The sequence below is a fragment of the Herpailurus yagouaroundi genome, unplaced genomic scaffold, assembly GCF_014898765.1.
Source record: "Herpailurus yagouaroundi ecotype Mexico unplaced genomic scaffold, PumYag 185, whole genome shotgun sequence".
Taxonomy (NCBI): domain Eukaryota; kingdom Metazoa; phylum Chordata; class Mammalia; order Carnivora; family Felidae; genus Herpailurus; species Herpailurus yagouaroundi.
This window is the reverse complement of record NW_024412416.1, coordinates 5,127,195-5,143,581: the sequence shown is the minus strand read 5'-3', so window position 1 is coordinate 5,143,581 and position 16,387 is coordinate 5,127,195. Positions and strand designations below refer to the sequence as shown.

At 44.1% G+C, this 16,387-nt stretch overlaps 1 protein-coding gene across 1 annotated transcript in view; it reads right to left on the bottom strand.

Moving 5' to 3' along the window:
• Window positions 1-9,682: 9,682 nt before the first annotated feature.
• The window catches only part of IQGAP1 (IQ motif containing GTPase activating protein 1), a 108,887-nt gene continuing 102,182 nt past the window's right edge, over window positions 9,683-16,387 (bottom strand). Inside the window, exons 37-38 of the mRNA XM_040493586.1 lie at window positions 13,920-14,028; window positions 9,683-11,996 (exon numbers count right to left, since the gene is read on the bottom strand). Of these exons, the coding sequence (XP_040349520.1) occupies window positions 11,883-11,996; window positions 13,920-14,028 (223 nt within the window). The 3' untranslated portion in view covers window positions 9,683-11,882. The remainder of the gene's footprint in view (window positions 11,997-13,919; window positions 14,029-16,387) is intronic.

The window sequence follows — 16,387 nt, the reverse complement described above, 5'->3', positions numbered from 1 at the left end:
ACAATGTTGTGTTCTTCTCAATTTGTCCATCAGGAGGCAGATGATGTCAAGTTGTCCCATTACTGATGTTAAGCTTGGATCATTTGATTAAGGTGGGGTCTGCCAGTTTCCTCCACTGTCAAGTTTAATTTTTCCCTCTGTAATCAATAAGACTCTTGAAGGGAGAGACTTTGAGAATAGATAAATACCTCACTATCCAACTTGCACCCACTAGTTTTAGCCTCCATTGATGATTCTTGCCCTTTCCCTATTTGTTTATCTTAGAATGGGCTCATGAATTCTCACTTTATCCAATAGGATATGATCCATTACTGTTACTATTTTTGTACTTAAATTATCCCAGATTTGACCTTCAAGCTGGCTTCTGTGTCCTTTTAACATGTCCCCATCCATTTTTTAGTTGTCGTTGTTGTTTTTCTTCTGGACACAGTCAGATGACCTAGGCTTATCTAGCACTTCTCTGCTCAGCCCCAGAATCAGCCATTTTTCCAAGGAATATCAGTTTCTTTTCATGGAAACAGGTGTTTGAGCACCAGCTCTGTTTTCCAAAGCTCATTCTTTCTTAGCTGGCTTTTTTATAAGAGGAGCGACCCTTCAACTCCTATCGTGTCATCCTTTCTATTATGTGTCTGTTCAACACCTTCCTCCAGATTTTTCCTCCACCCTCCAGATCTCTGCGTCTGGAATTGGGAATGTGTTTCTCCAGAGGCAAAGGCCAGTGGCTATGAATAAGTACAATCTTTCTCAAGTACACATGCTTACATACTCATATCAGAGTTATTTCCTAGACAATTTGGGGCAAAATAGAGAATCAATATGTACAATTTAAGGTCAACGATGTTTAAGCAATAATTTTACCAAACTTGAGATGTAGAATGGAATCTAAAACTCCTTAGCAGACGTGAGATACAAATGCACGTCTTTGTTTTTTTGTTTCCTAAGTAATATTTTCTAGTTCTTAAAAGCTTAGTGTTTCAGAGTGTGGCCCAAGGAACACGAGTTTCACAGAAGTTTCCTGCAACGTAAGCGGTCGGATTGCGATGTCAAATACATTGCGGGGAGCTCGGTAGCAAGAAGTTAAGCAGGTTTCCCGTGGTTTTGATATGCCGACGTCCGTTGTGACTTGCCCGCCCGGTGGGATGATGGAACACAGTGCTTCCCCATTCCCCAACACTCCTGATGGTGAATAACTCAGGCGGAGGGCTGCCTGGCCCTGTCCCACAGGGTTCATGTGCCCGACAGCCAGTAAGTCACCTCTACTTCCTAACTATCCCCAGAATTCACTCACATCTGTCCATACTAACGCTCATTATCCAATTCAGGCCACCCAATCTCTCGCTGATTGAGGCCTTAATTGGTCCACTTGTGTATCAGGGTCCCAGCAGGAAACAGATGGCACACACAAACTGGTAATTTGGAGAAAAGTTAATAAAGACAGCGGGCAGGGTTTAGGGATCAGGCTCCCCTGCTGCTATTTAGAGCAGGAACCATTAGCACTCTGTGCCCTAAGGGCCCTGGGGAGGGATTGCTTACTGCCGATGGCAGAGGGTGGGTGTTTGGCCTTTGGTAGGGAGAGGCAGGCCCTGGTGGTAACCCAGAAGAAGTCCTAACTAACCCTGCCTTCCCCCAGACCTCCAGTCTCCTTGGGATGCCTGCTGTGGGCCAAACACAAGCAGAAGCTGGAGGGAAACAGTGCCCCAGACCATGGGGCCAGCTTCCCAGGGCACAGAGGAAAGTGAGGGCGGAGAGTGGGTCTGCAGGGCCACACGAAACATACCTCGCCCACGCTGTCTTGAGTCTTACCTCCTTAGCCCCATTCCTACCCCGTGGGTCTCAAGTCCACATCTGAATAATTCTCATTCTTCTTAAAATCCATAACTACTCCCAATTATTCCTGGAATAAGATTGGTGGTTTAGTCCTAGCTCATTAGAACTGAGGTCAGCCTCTCTTCCAAAGTCTGTGTTCAGTGACCAGTGTCAACAAGCTTGAAATCAGTGACGGGAAAGCACTGACCCCACGGAATTGGCAAATGCTACTAATCAGGGCATTAATTTTTCCCTTTCAGAAGGCTGTATATATATATATAAAGCGTTTTATTTAAAAACTTGTTATGAACTCAGGAAATGTTCTCTTTTTTTAAAGTTTATTTTGAGAGAGAGAGAGAGAGAGAGAGAGAGAGAGAGCGAGCGCACACGTGCCAGGGGGAGACAAACAGGGAGAGAGGGACAGAGAGAGAATCCCAGGCGAGCTGTGCACTGTCAGTACAGAGCCTGAGGCCAGGCGGAACTCACGATCAGGAGAGATCATGACCTTGAGATCTCGGACCTGAGCCGAAACCAAGAGCTGGATGCACAACCAACTGAGCCACCCAGGTGCTCCAGGAAATGTTCTCTTAAAAGTAACTACTTCAGGGGCACTTGGGTGGCTCAGTTGGTTAAGGTCCAACTTTGGCTCAGGTCACGATCTCGTGGTTCACAAGTTTGAGCCCCAAGTTGGGCTCTGTGCTGACAGCTCAGAGCCTGGAGCCTGCTTCGGGTTCTCTGTCTCCCTCTCTGCCCCTCCCCTGCTCACTCTCTCTCTCTCTCTCTCTCTCTCTCTCTCTCTTTCTCTCTGTCTCTCTCTTTCAAAAATAAACATTAAAATTTTTTTTTAAAATAAAAAAATTAATTACTTCATTGGAGCACCGGGCTGGCTTAGTTGGTAGAGCATGCAATTCTTGTTCTCACAATCGTGAGTTCAAGCCCCACGTTGAACAGAGATATTATTCAAAAACAAACAAAAGTAACTACTTCATTGAAAAAGCTTAGAAACAACGGCAACCTAAGGGCCATAAGCCTTCCCAGCACCAAGACCGTATTCCCTACTTCTGTTTCCCACTAAAAGTTGCCAGGGCTCCCTGGAGAAACGGTTGATTCCAGGTCTGTGGTGAGAAAAACAAGATGAAAGTGAAACATATCCCAGAAAGCAAGGCGCTACCAAAGGCTACTGGGGTCATGCCAAAAGTGACAACAATCGCCGTCACCGTGAAGTTACTTCCACCAGCAAAGGAGACAATTTGAGCATTTAAAAAACAAACAAGGGGCGCCTGGGTGGCGCAGTCGGTTAAGCGTCCGACTTCAGCCAGGTCAAGATCTCGCGGTCCGTGAGTTCGAGCCCCGCGTCGGGCTCTGGGCTGATGGCTCAGAGCCTGGAGCCTGTTTCCGATTCTGTGTCTCCCTCTCTCTCTCTGCCCCTCCCCCATTCATGCTCTGTCTCTCTCTGTCCCAAAAATAAATAAACGTTGAAAAAAAAAATTTTTTTTTAAATAAAAAAATAAAAAACAAACGAACAGGGGCACCTGGGTGGCTCAGTCAGTTGAGCGTCCAGCTGCGGCTCAGGTCATGATCTCGCGGTCTGTGAGTTCAATCTCGCGGTCTGTGAGTTCAAGCCCCGCGTCGGGCTCTGTGCTGACAGCTCAGAGCCTGGAGCCTGCTTTGGATTCTGTCTCCCTCTCTCTCTGCCCCTCCCCCACTCGTGCTCTGTCTCTCTCTGTCAAAAATAAACATTAAAACAAACAAAAAACCTACAGTGGATTGAAAGACATCAAATCTATAAAAACTCGGGGCACCTGGGAGGCTCAATTGGTTGGGCATCCGTCATGGTTTCATGGGTTCAAACCCCGCGTCGGGCTCCACACTACTTTGGACTCTCTGTCTCCCTCTCTCTCTGCCCCTCCCCGATTTGTGCTGTCTCTGTCACTCTCAAAATAAATAAACATAAAAATAATCTTATAAAAACTCCAGGAGTCATAAAGACTTTAAAAACTACAAAAAAAACCCCAAAAAAACCCAACAACCCAAAAAACCCTCAGCAGTCATCTTTGGAAGGTGTCAGGGGAAACCAGTAAATAACGAGTATTTATCATCTTTTCCTGTATGAATATTCCTCAAGGTAACCAAATAGTTGATGACAGGAAATTATTTTTAGAAGAATTCTGACTGATAAATGAAGAAGGAATGATAGATTTGGAATATCACCATTTTGCAACCCCCAGTAAAATAAGAAATCTAGGCCGTCATTATCAGTGGCTGCTGAATCCATGGGTATGTGATGAAAAGCTGATGGGAAAGTTATTTTAAAAAATATGTCAAATGGGCAACTTTGAACCCACTGACCAGTCTTTATTTACATCATGAAAAGGTAAGTCGGTGGTGTGATGTAATAAAAACTCTGAAATATTCTTGCCAAAAGGTTGAAACTGAGTGAGGTCCACAAAGATATAAGAAATCCAGAATGTATAAATTCTACAGGAGCAACATCAACTAAACTATAAGATTTTAAAAAAGAGAGCGAGTGGGGCGCCTGGGGGGCTCAGTCAGTTAAGCGTCCGACTTCAGCTCAGGTCAAGATCTCACGGTTCGTGGGTTCAAGCCCTGCATTGGGCTCTGTGCTGACAGCTTAGAGCCTGAAGCCTGCTTCAGATTCTGTGTCTCCCTCTCTCTCTGCCCCTCCCCTGCTCACGGTCTGTCTCTCTCTGTCTCTCAAAAATGAAAAGAGAGAATTTATAGATGAAAGATTTAAAAGACTTGTCAAGTAAATGTAATATGTATACATTGTTAGGCACCTGATTCAAACATATGAACTATTTGAGCAAGTACAAGATGGGGAAACGGAAGCATTCCATGTCTGATTTTTTAAATTATTTAAGTATGATAATGGTTTGGGGATTTTTTTCAAAAGTCCTTACATGTAAAGATTGAGATTTCTCACCCCGGTACTATTGACATTTTGGACTGGATAATTCTTTGTTGAGGGAAGCTGTCCTGTGCATTAAGATATTAGCCGGGATCCCTGGCATCTACCCAATAAATGCCAGTAGCATCCCCTTAGTTAGGACAAAAAATATCTCCAAATATTGCCAAATGTCTCCTGCAGACACAATGGCTCCCTAATTAGAAACAATATGTTAGAGATACCTACTATGTATGTATGTGGAGATACATACTGAAGTATTTGTGGTTGAAATGATGCTGTGTCTGGGATTTAAATAACCCCAGGGGAATTTAGGGGGAGGTTAGAGAAGAAAACGGTTTGACTATGTGTGGACAATCATTGAGGCTACCTAGGGGACACATTGGCGTTCATTATACTATTCCCTCTTTGTATGTTACTTTTCCCTAATTAAAAAAAGTTTATTTTTTTTTCATCTACATCCAAGTTAGTTAGCATATAGTGCAACTATTTCAGGAGCAGATTCCTTAATGCCCCTTACCCATTTAGCCCATCCCCCCTCCCACAACCCCCCTAGTAACCCTCAGTTTGTTCTCTGCATTTAAGAGTTTCTTATGTTTGGTCCCTCTCCTTGTTTTTACATTATTTTTCCTTCTCTTCCCTTATGTTCATCTGTTTTGTATCTTAAAGTCCTCATATGAGTGAAGCCTTACGATTTTTGTCTTTCTCTAATTTCACTTAGCATAATACCCTCCAGTGCCATCTACGTAGCTGCAAATGGCAAGATTTCATTCTTTTCGATTGCCGAGTAATACTCCATTGTATATATATACCACATTTTCTTTATCCGTTCATCCATTGATGGACATTTGGGCTCTTTCCAACTTTGGCTATTGTGGATAGTGCTGCTATAAACATTGGGGTGCATGTGCCCCTTAGAAACAGCACACCTGTATCCCCTGGATAAATACCTAGCAGTGCAATTGCTGGGTCGTAGGGTAGTTCTATTTTTAATTTTTTGAGGAACCTCCATACGGTTTTCCAGACTGGCTGCACCAGCTTGCATTCCCACCAGCAGTGCAAAAAGAGATCCTCTTTCTCCGCATCCTCGCCAACATCTGTTGTTGCCTGAGTTGTTCATGTTAGCCATTCTGAAAGGTGTGAGGTGGTATCTCATTGCAGTTTTGATTTGTATTTCCCTGATGATGAGTCATGTGGAGCATTTTTTTATGTGTCGGTTGGCCATCTGGATGTCTTCTTTGGAGAAGTGTCTATTCATGTCTTTTGCCCATTTCTTCACTGGATTATTTGTATTTTGGGTGTTGAGTTTGAGGAGTTCTTTGCAGATTTTGGATACTAACCCTTTAACTGATGTCATTTGCAAATATCTTCTCCCATTCTGTCGGTTGCCTTTCAGTTTTGCTGATTGTTTCCTTCTCTGTGCAGAAGCTTTTTATTTTGATGAGGTCCCAGTAGTTCATTTTTGCTTTTGTTTCCCTTGCTTCCAGAAACGTGTTGAGTAAGAAGTTGCTGCTGCTGAGGTCAAAGAGGTTTTTGGCTGCTTTCTCCTAGAGGATTTTGATGGCTTCCCATCTTACATTGAGTTCTTTCATCTATTTTGAGTTTATTTTTGTGTCTGGTGTAAGAAAGTGGTCCAAGTTCATTCTTCTGCATGTCGCTGTCCAGTTTCCCAGCACCACTTGCTGAAGAGACTGTCTTTATTCCTTTGGATATTCTTTCCTGCTTTGTCAAAGATTAGTTGGCCATATGTTTGTGGGTCCATTTCTGGGTTTTCTGTTCTACTGATCTGTTTTTGTGCCCAAAAAAAGTTTAAATTTTTTAATGTTTATTTTTGAGAGAGAGAGAGAGAGAGAGAGACAGAGAGACAGAGAGACAGAGAGACAGAGAATCTGAAGCAGGCTCCCGGCTCTGAGCTGTCAGCAGAGCTGGACATGGGGCTCGAATTCATGAACCATGAGATCATGACCTGAGTGGAAGTTGGATGCTTAACCAATTGAGCCACACAGGCGCCCCTAATAAAAAGTTTAAAAAATTATAGTGTAAAGGAGAATTAAAATACTTCCATTTTCCCCAAGCATCTTTAGCATATTAGGTTAAATAAGTTGTCTCTAAGTCAAAAGGTTAAGAGTTTAATTCATAGTTATTAAAAAGTCTTAGTAAAGCTCCTTGTCTACTTCCCAAGTCTGGAGAAAGTGGATGATGTGTCTCATGACTGAATAATAAATTCTTTTCCACACCAGGTAAAATTTTTTGGCTTTTAACAAAATTGGAAGACCTAATCATGTTCTAATTATCTATTACAAATCATTGAGACTCTTAGGATAAACTAAGGAGTCCCCCCAAATAGATAACATCTCTGTAACAAAACACCTTCCATTTTCATATGCTTATTATGACAGCAAAGAGTCTCAGAGCTTACATTTATAAAAATAAAAAATAGGAAGAGAATTGGTCATGACCTCTATCTCATTCTGACAAGTAGTAACATTTATCCATAAGTTTCTTAAACTTTCATTAAAAATTTCTTCATTTAGGAGCACCTGGGTGGCTCAGTCGGTTGAGCGTCCGACTTCAGCTCAGGTCATGATCTTGCAGTTTGTGGGTTTGAGCTCCGCATCAGGCTCTGTGCTGACGGCTCGGAGCCTGGAGCCCACTTCGGATTCTGTGTGTCCCTCTCTCTCTCTCTCTGCCCCTTTCCTGCTCATGCTCTGTCTCTGTCTCTCAAAAATGAATAAACGTTAAAAAAAAATTTTTTTTTAATTCTTCATTTATCTAAGAAGTGCATTTCAAATATCTTACTTTTACAACAGTCAAGACAATACATGACTTGGATCGAATATACACTAACAAGAACTATAATGACAAAACATTTTCCTGGATTGCATTAACAGCCTTAGATAAAACACATTTTTATTTTTTTAGATAATTGTGACAGAATAATAAAAAGTAAGACTTATGCTTTAAATGTTAGGATAAAAATCTGAGGGAAGTGCAATGGAAACATGAGTCTAAAGAGGAAAAACATGGAAGGTCTGAATTGACAAGGAGGTCAGGTCATGATCTCATGGTTCATGAGTTCGAGCCCCTCATGAGTTCATGAATTCATGTCAGCGGGCTCTGTGCTGACAGCTCAGAGCCTGGAGCCTGATTCAGATTTTCTGTCTCCCTCTCTCTCTCCCCCTCCTCACTCGCTCTCTGTCTCTCAAAAATAAACATAAAAAAAATTAAACTTTTTTTTGTACCTTTAAAAATGGATGGGGGGGCACCTGGGTGGCTCAGTTGGTTAAACATCTGACTTTGGCTCAGGTCATGAGTCTGAGCCCCGCATTGGGCTCTCTGCTGTCAGCGCAGAGCCCGCTTCAGATCCTCTGTCCCCCTCTCTCTGCCCTTCCCCCATTCTCTCTCTCAAAAATAAACTTTTAAAAAAAGTTTAAAAAATGGATAGGGGGACAAAAATAGACACATAGATCAATGAAACAGAATAGAGAACCCAGAATTCATTATTCAATTATTCAGCATTATTTCAATACCCAAGCTATGGAAGCAACCCAAGTGTCCCCCGAATGGATAAAGAAGATACTGTGTATATACAACAGAATATTACTCAGTCATAAAAAGAATGACACCTTGCCATTTGAGACAAGATGGATGGACCTACAGGGTATTATGCTAAGTGAAATAAATCAGAGAAAGACCAATACCCTATGATTTTACTCATGTGAAGTCTAAAGAAAACAAATGAATAAAGAAAGAAAAAAAAATCAGACTTTTACAGGGAACAGATTGGTGGCAGGAGGGTGGGTAAAATGAAGGGGATTAAGAGGTACAAACTTGCCAGAGTCAGTCATGTACAGCGTGGGGAACAGATTGTAATAAGGTATGGTGACAGATGTGACCACACTCACACACTCACTGTGGTGAGCACTGAGTGTAAAAAGAAAAAAAAAAAAGGATTGGGGGTTCTGTTCTATAGGTTTAAAAGCAAAATAATTTTTATCTTGAAACTCACAGTATGTTGGCAATTATATACTTCGTAATTTAAACATTAAAAAAAAAAAAGGAACTGTCAAGTTTGAAATTTGCAGAGGGATGCAGCTGTGCCAAATTCTCCGTGGGTTTGCAGAGGCCTCCAGGGACACACGCCGTCTACCTGCGTCGCTTGGGGTACCCGCTTCCCTTCCTACTATTTCCCTTTGTGTGGTTTCCTTATTTAACATCTTATGTCTTGATAAGCACCTAGCTCCCTTGGTTTCTTGGCAGGAGGACGGTAGAGCCGAAGTTGTTTCAAGGACAGAGGCTGAGACAGTGGAGGCTCAGGGGCGCCCCCGGAGGCTGCTGGCTGGGGAACCCTGCTCTGGCATCACCGTCCCCCTCACGCCATCATCTCCCATTTTTCACTGGTTTACTGGAGAATGATTCTGTTTTTCCTCTTCTTTCCTAGTCCCTAATTTCCCAATAGAGCCTGGCCACAGTTTATAAACACAACAGGATGCGTATATACATATTTGTATTTTTAAGTGATTCCCCTTTTGCTATTTACTTTGTCCGGATGCGACTTCACCCAGTCCCCTCTGGCACTCAGATGGAGCAGAGAAGGCCCCTGAGGGGTCTCCTGTGACTGCGTGCCCACATCCGGTGTGCGGGGTTCACAGGATAGTGGCAAAGGCTCCAGTGATTCTGAGCGTCAGCCAATCAGAGGCGGTACGCTGTGTGTTCTCCCCGCCCCCAGATCTCCTCAGGTCCAGGCCACTGTAAGCAGTTATTACTTAAAAAAGGCCCAACTCCCATGTTAAACACCACTTTCAGATAATTCTGAAAGATATCTGATAGATAACCTGGGTTGGCTCCCCCAGAGAGACCGTGGTGGTTTTCAATCATTACATCTTGCTCTAGTCAACGCTGTCGAACAGGAACTACTAACAATGAAACTGAGAAAAATAAACACAAACATGAACAAATGACCTTTTATTTCATACAGAGATACAAAGGCAATTGTGTACAGCAATCTGATGGGCAGTCCAAATCGTCGGAAGTAAATTCATGATAAATGTCACGACAGCCGGTGGAAGACAAGGTGGGAGGAGGAGGGACGGGGCAGAGAGCGCCACAGCTAATAAGTAGAAATAGGAAGAGCTACAAGGTTTCAGAGCCTGACTTGAGTTCAGCCGGGGCACTCTCGATGCTGTTGTAACCGTAATTCTACACAGCCACCAGCAAAATCTACAAGTGCATTTTGTGCCATTTTGCATTAGAAGTTGCATCAAGGGCCCTGTAATCCTTACGAATAGTTGACACATCATATTTCATCACGGGAGTTGTAAACTTTGCTCGTGGTCTGTCATGCATGTGGCCTTTGAGGCCCAAGAAGCATTTGGGATGGGCATCCTCAAGGTAAAAGACTTGACACTTTGGTCCCAGTTTTTGAGGTGACGTTACTTGTAATAGTATCTGCTTTTGATCTGAGGAGAAGGTCTCCTAAAAACTGATCTTCCAGAATACAGTAGAAAACAAGGTCAGGCTGGTGTGGAGTCTCCGGCCACGGCACCTCTCCCCTGCCTGCAGCGTGAGGAGACTCGGACGACTTAGATTTGCACAACGGTGGGCCTGACCGGGTAAACAGTCTCCCGTGAAAAACACATCTCCAACGCTTCCATTTGTAACAGGGACACATCACATAATTTGTTATTAACGAAACAGTTTATTGGCTTTCAATATACAGCAGTAAATTTTCTCATGTAAGTTAATTTTGTTAAACTTTATGTTTTATGATAAAAGAATACTGAACCGAAACATCGGGGTGAATGGAGGTGTAGTAGCATGATTTCTAATATATTTTCCCGGATAAACAATTTGTTGTTGTTGTTGTTGCTTTAAGTATATGACATTTTATCTGATTTGTAACAAAAGTTTCCTAAATTCAACGTTTAGAATTGAATTATTTCTGACTAAACCCAGAAAATGGGAGCTCTTAAAATAAAGGCACAGTGTGGGCAGCAGGACAAGAGAAAGAAATGGGAAGAAGATGTTAATACCCAGTTAACATCAGTTGGTTGGTTTCGTTTTTGACTCAGTCTGTCTAAAGCAGGATTATCTCCCTGCAACCCTGTAGATAAATCCTAGTGTTTTAGCTATAAGTTTTAAGAGTTCAGATATACAGATAAGCCAATTTTTAAAAAAAACCCTTCTCTTACAGTATTCTAAAGGCTTTTAAAGCATTATATAAATCTTCAAAATTCCTATCACCCACATTTTAAGAAATAAATCTACACTTTAATAAGGCACTCAAGATAGAAAACAGTTTTGAAGACAATTACATTCTACGCTAGGGCTCACCCATCCCTTGGCCATAGGGACAGAACGGATGCCTTCCAGAATGGAGCCCACCTCTGTGCACCAACAGAGTCGAGCGGGCACCACAGAGCACTGTGAATTTGCCTAGAGAGCTGGGTTTTATCAGTGGGAGTGTCCCATCCACCGATGAGAGAGCTATGCCAACAGCACTGCTCCAATTTAATGGCGAAATTTAAAAACCATATCTCCTCTTTGCTAGAAATTTTCCTTTCAACATAGAACAGTGACTTTTGTTGGCTCTTGCACACACAGGACAACAACAGGAGGACCAGTGAGCCCGTGTCCTTCCACGTGACCGTCGGGATGGAAAAAAATGTAAAGGAACTTCACCGTTAAACGACAACCTACTAATTCTAGATGACCTGACATCTTACTTGTGTGCCTTATAAGCATGTGTATCACCAGCGCTGATGCTCCCGCTTCCAAATAACAAGAAATCAAATCCCACCAACCCTGTTGCTGATTCAGACAAACACCAAAGCTTACGATATAGCAATGCAGCCTCGAGGACCGTAGCGATGGAGAGAGATTTTAGCGGGGGTTCCACTCTTTCCTACGTGACAGAGGAAAATGAAGGAACAGGAGGGTCAGACTAAGCCTGAAATACAATTTCACTATGAAAAACGGGCAGCAGGCGTCCCACGAGAGCGGGAAGAGCTAAAAACGCGGTGTCGGGAGCGCATCGAGTTGAGGCTTTGTTGAGGGCTGGCCTCTGCTTCCACTGAGTAAAGAAGGACCCGAGGAAGGCGGCCGTGAGGAGCTTCTCCCTTCCTCCCTCTGGGCTGGCGGCAACGACCGGTTACTTCCCGTAGAACTTTTTGTTGAGAAGGAAGATCAGGAGGTTGACATTTACTTTAGCTCTATTAAATAATTTCATGACCGCAACGCCCTCGTACTGTAGCTGCAGCAGGTCCTGTTTGGAAAAACACTCTGACAGTTAATCAAGTCTGTGGAACAAGAAACGCCACGGCACAGGGAGGGATCCAGAAGGAATGAGGAATGACAGGTGTGAAATGGTGAGAGAAAGAAGTGCCCCACGACGGGCCTGTCCGCTGCACAACCACCCCAAGAGCTCGAGGAACAGGGCACACTGGTCAACAGAACTTTCTGGTACAACTGGAGGTAAGAACTCGTGTGGTTCATGTCCAAACGCACAAAACATGGAAAGAAAAAGCAGCAGGCTCATTGATCACACATACTTCTTTCAAAGTTACAATAACGTGTCTCTAGTTTGTCTAAGTGATGGGTCACGTGGAGAGGGTGAAGGCATGTCAGTCTCTGATAAAATAATCATTGAAAACAAGGTAAGGCCACCAATGTCATCTCAATGGTAGAGTCCTAATTTCTATTTCACATGAGAAAGCTTTTATATTCTGAAGGCAAGAGGGAAAAGGGCAAAATGTGCACTGTGCCTACTATGCGCTCATCGTCACGTAAACACGTTAATGTCTTTTTAAGTCCTGATAAAAATCCTATAGGTGTGATTATCCCGAGTTTAAAGATGAGGCTCAGAGATGCTCAATGATTCGCCCACAGTACAGAGTTGGCCGGAGTGAGGCAGATCTGAGTGCAAAGCCCCTTTTTCCAGCACCCTCCTCTGCCCAGAGCAAATTTAGGAAACCTGAGGGGTCTTGCCCATAAACTTCAGAACAGAGGTGATGAGAAAGCAAGAGTCAAAGAGCTCGGAAGCGCCCAAAAGATCAACGTACTCATCTTTTGGAAAAATCCTAGCGGCTCCATGAGAACGAAGGCCCTGGTGCGTCACCCACCCGGCATGACACCTCGCACCCAGCACTCACTCCATACTTTGTGAATGTGCGCGGGTGAACGCGCTACCTGAGGCGCGCACAGGTCTGGTGAGACTGAAGGCACGACAGGATGTTCGTTTGGGTAAGCACTAGAGGGTGTGCCTCCCAGGACCCTCGCACTTCTGCCCAGCTAACATGTTCGGAGGGCCTCTCAGCATTGAGAAGGAAACAAAGACACGCTACGGGCCCTTGAGGAGCTCGCGGTTTGGGGGGTGGGAGGTAAGAGCCGACCGAGTCAACGGAGGCATCTCTACGGGCAATGGAGGCGGAGGAGGAACCGGCTGGGGCTGCTGCGGCTCAGAGGTGGGAACACATGTGAAAGCCCCCCCACCCCACTCGTGTAAATGACGGGGAATAAAGGAGCGGACGCAGGGTCAGCGCGTGCAGAGATGGCGCCTGCCAGGCCGACGGAGCGCAGCAGCGGGCGGCGGGAGGAGGGAAGGGGCCGGAACCGACAGGGACACACACAAAGCTGCGGGACTCAGGGCGGCGCCCAGGAGGCCTCGTGGCACCTGGTGCTTTTCTCACGCGTAAAAACTGGAGATATTTCAACATAAAAATTAGGTAAAATTATGTTATGAAATGATTCACTGCAAAGTTCTTTCCGAATTTAAAATGGGATTCAGTTTACAAAGATCTAATTTACACATGCCTTGTCAGAAATACACATGTAAGCACCTGTATCAAGTCAAAATGAGAGAAAAGATTTTAAGCTACTTAGTAGGCTTACAATTTTCTACTATCAACACTTAAGCATTTTGTTCAAGGTCAAGGTACCAGCTGGATTTAGTGGCAACACAAATAGAAGCTTGAGGTAAAAGCTTTTGGGAGATGTATGTACCCGCCAGACCTTTCTGGGGACTACAGACCAGGGGCACCAGAGCACAGGGCCCCTGGGCTCCTTCCCTCCTGTGTGGAGCCCAGCTCAGTGCTGCAGTGCACGGCCGTCCCCACACGGGTTCCCTGCGTCGACGACAGCACAACCACCTCACCTACAGAGTTCTCGGTTCTGCCGGGCGCACACCCACCTGGTAATGTAGCATAAACGTCTCCATTTGAACGCCCATGAACTTGGCTTTCACCTCAAAGTCTCCAACTTCTTCTGTTGGACTGATTTCAAAGATAACATTTTTAAACCTGTTGAAACATAACATTGTAAGGGTATATTTTTACGTTCTCAGGAACAGTATTCCATGAAATGTAGAAAGGAGAGTGACAATCTTCAAGAGTGAAAAGGGGTATAGCATAAAGGTCCAAGTACTCCTGCGGGTGGAGGAGCGCAGGGCTGCTACTCTACGTGGCACCTGCTCAGAGACCTGGGGAGAGGCCGGCAATCTCTCCCTGCAGCCCTCGCACACCACAGAAGAGGAACCACTGAGGAATGCCACGATGGCCTCTGAACGCATGATGTCCTAGGAATTCTTGGCCTTCGCTGTGGCCACTGCTGAAATCTAACGGTAAAAGGATAATCAACAGAAAACTGGCCTGGAAGGAGAGGGATGAAAGGTGTGTGTATCAATGCAGGCATGTTTGAGGATTACAAGAAGTATGTAAGAAAAAGGGGTCAGGACAAAAAGAACCATGACAGGAGGTGCTATAGATATAAATGAACCGAGTGTTGCCAAAGATACACCTGCTACTGCTGAAAATTCTTAAGGTGTCACTCACTCTCAACATGTTACATGCCCAGAAATTTTATGGCAGTGGAAGAAGGCGGGAATGTGTTGTTCCCTGGGTGATCAAAGTACATCAGCCCAGATTTCTAGAACTCAACTATGGAGCAAACCCATCTACTAGGAACAGAGCCAAGAATCATGAATGATGCAAAACAGGCCACAGAGAAGCTGTAAGAGAGGTCATGAAATCCACACACTAGAACGTGCACATCTTACTCGACAGGAGGTCCTCTGGGGTCATTCCTTAAAGGTACTTCATGTGATAAGCAATTTTATTTTAGCCAGTTTGCTTTGTTATTTGGTTTCCAAGCCTATCATAGCAAATTGAAAAGAAGGCAGGCAAAAAAATGGCTGGCATTTGAACAGTAGAAAATAATGACAAAAAGAAGAGAAAAGACAATAAATGTGAGACAAACTTGAAAGGTGCATAAAGTACTCACATAAAAAAACCTCAAAAACACCAAGGTCCCCAACTGAAAAGCGACCAGAGAAAATACAAATAAGCCACGATTCACACACACACACACACACACACACACACACACACACACACACACACACTCAACTAGACTCTAAGAAATGTCAAGTTTTTTGTTTTTTGTTTTTAATTTTTTTTTTTCAACGTTTATTTATTTTTGGGATAGGCAGAGACAGAGCATGAACGGGGGAGGGGCAGAGAGAGAGGGAGACACAGAATCAGAAACAGGCTCCAGGCTCTGAGCCATCAGCCCAGAGCCCGACGCGGGGCTCGAACTCATGGACCGCGAGATCGTGACCTGGCTGAAGTCGGACGCTTAACCGACTGCGCCACCCAGGCGCCCCAGAAATGTCAAGTTTTAAAAATGAGTACTAGGGGTGCCTGGTGACTCAGTCAATTGAGCGTCCAACTCTTGATTTCAGCTCAGGTCATGATCCCAGGGTTGTGGGATCCAGCCCCAAGTTGGGCTCTGCTAGGCATGGAGGCTGCTTAGGAGTGTGTCTGTCTGTCTGTCTGTCTCTCTGCCTCTTCCCTGCTTGCACACACGCTCTCTCTCTCTCAAAAAAAGCTCTCTTTAAAAAATTAAAATCGGGCATCTGGGTGGTTCAGTCGGTTAAACGTCCGACTTCGGCTCAGGTTATGATCTCATGGTTCGTGGGTTCGAGCCCCGCAAGGCTATGTGCTGACAGCTTAGAGCCTGGAGCCTGCTTTGGAATCTGTCCATCTGTCTGTCTCTCTGTCCCTCCCCTACTCATGCTCTCTCTCTCTCTCAAAAATAAATGTTTTAAAAAATTAAAAAATAAAATAAAATCAGATACTATCTTTTATTTTTTATTTATTATTTTTTTTTTTTAATTTTTTTTCAACGTTTATTTCTTTTTGGGACAGAGAGAGACAGAGCATGAACGGGGGAGGGGCAGAGAGAGAGAGGGAGACACAGAATCGGAAACAGGCTCCAGGCTCTGAGCCACCAGCCCAGAGCCCGATGCGGAGCTCGAACTCCCGGACCGCGAGATCGTGACCTGGCTGAAGTCGGATGCTTAACCGACTGCGCCACCCAGGCGCCCCAGATACTATCTTTTAACTACTGAATTCAAAAACATTGAAAATTACTATTCAATAATGGCAAAGAAATAGGCAAGTAAGCGCTTCCATATACATTTCTGACACTACTGCAGATTCTTTGGCGATACACATATATACATACGTGTATATATATATATATAAATTTTTTCATCTGCTATGGAAAATCGTATGGCAGTTCTTCAAAAACTTAAAACTACCATGTGATCCAGCAATCCTGCTTTGGGGTATAGATTCAAAAGAATGGAGAGCAGGATCC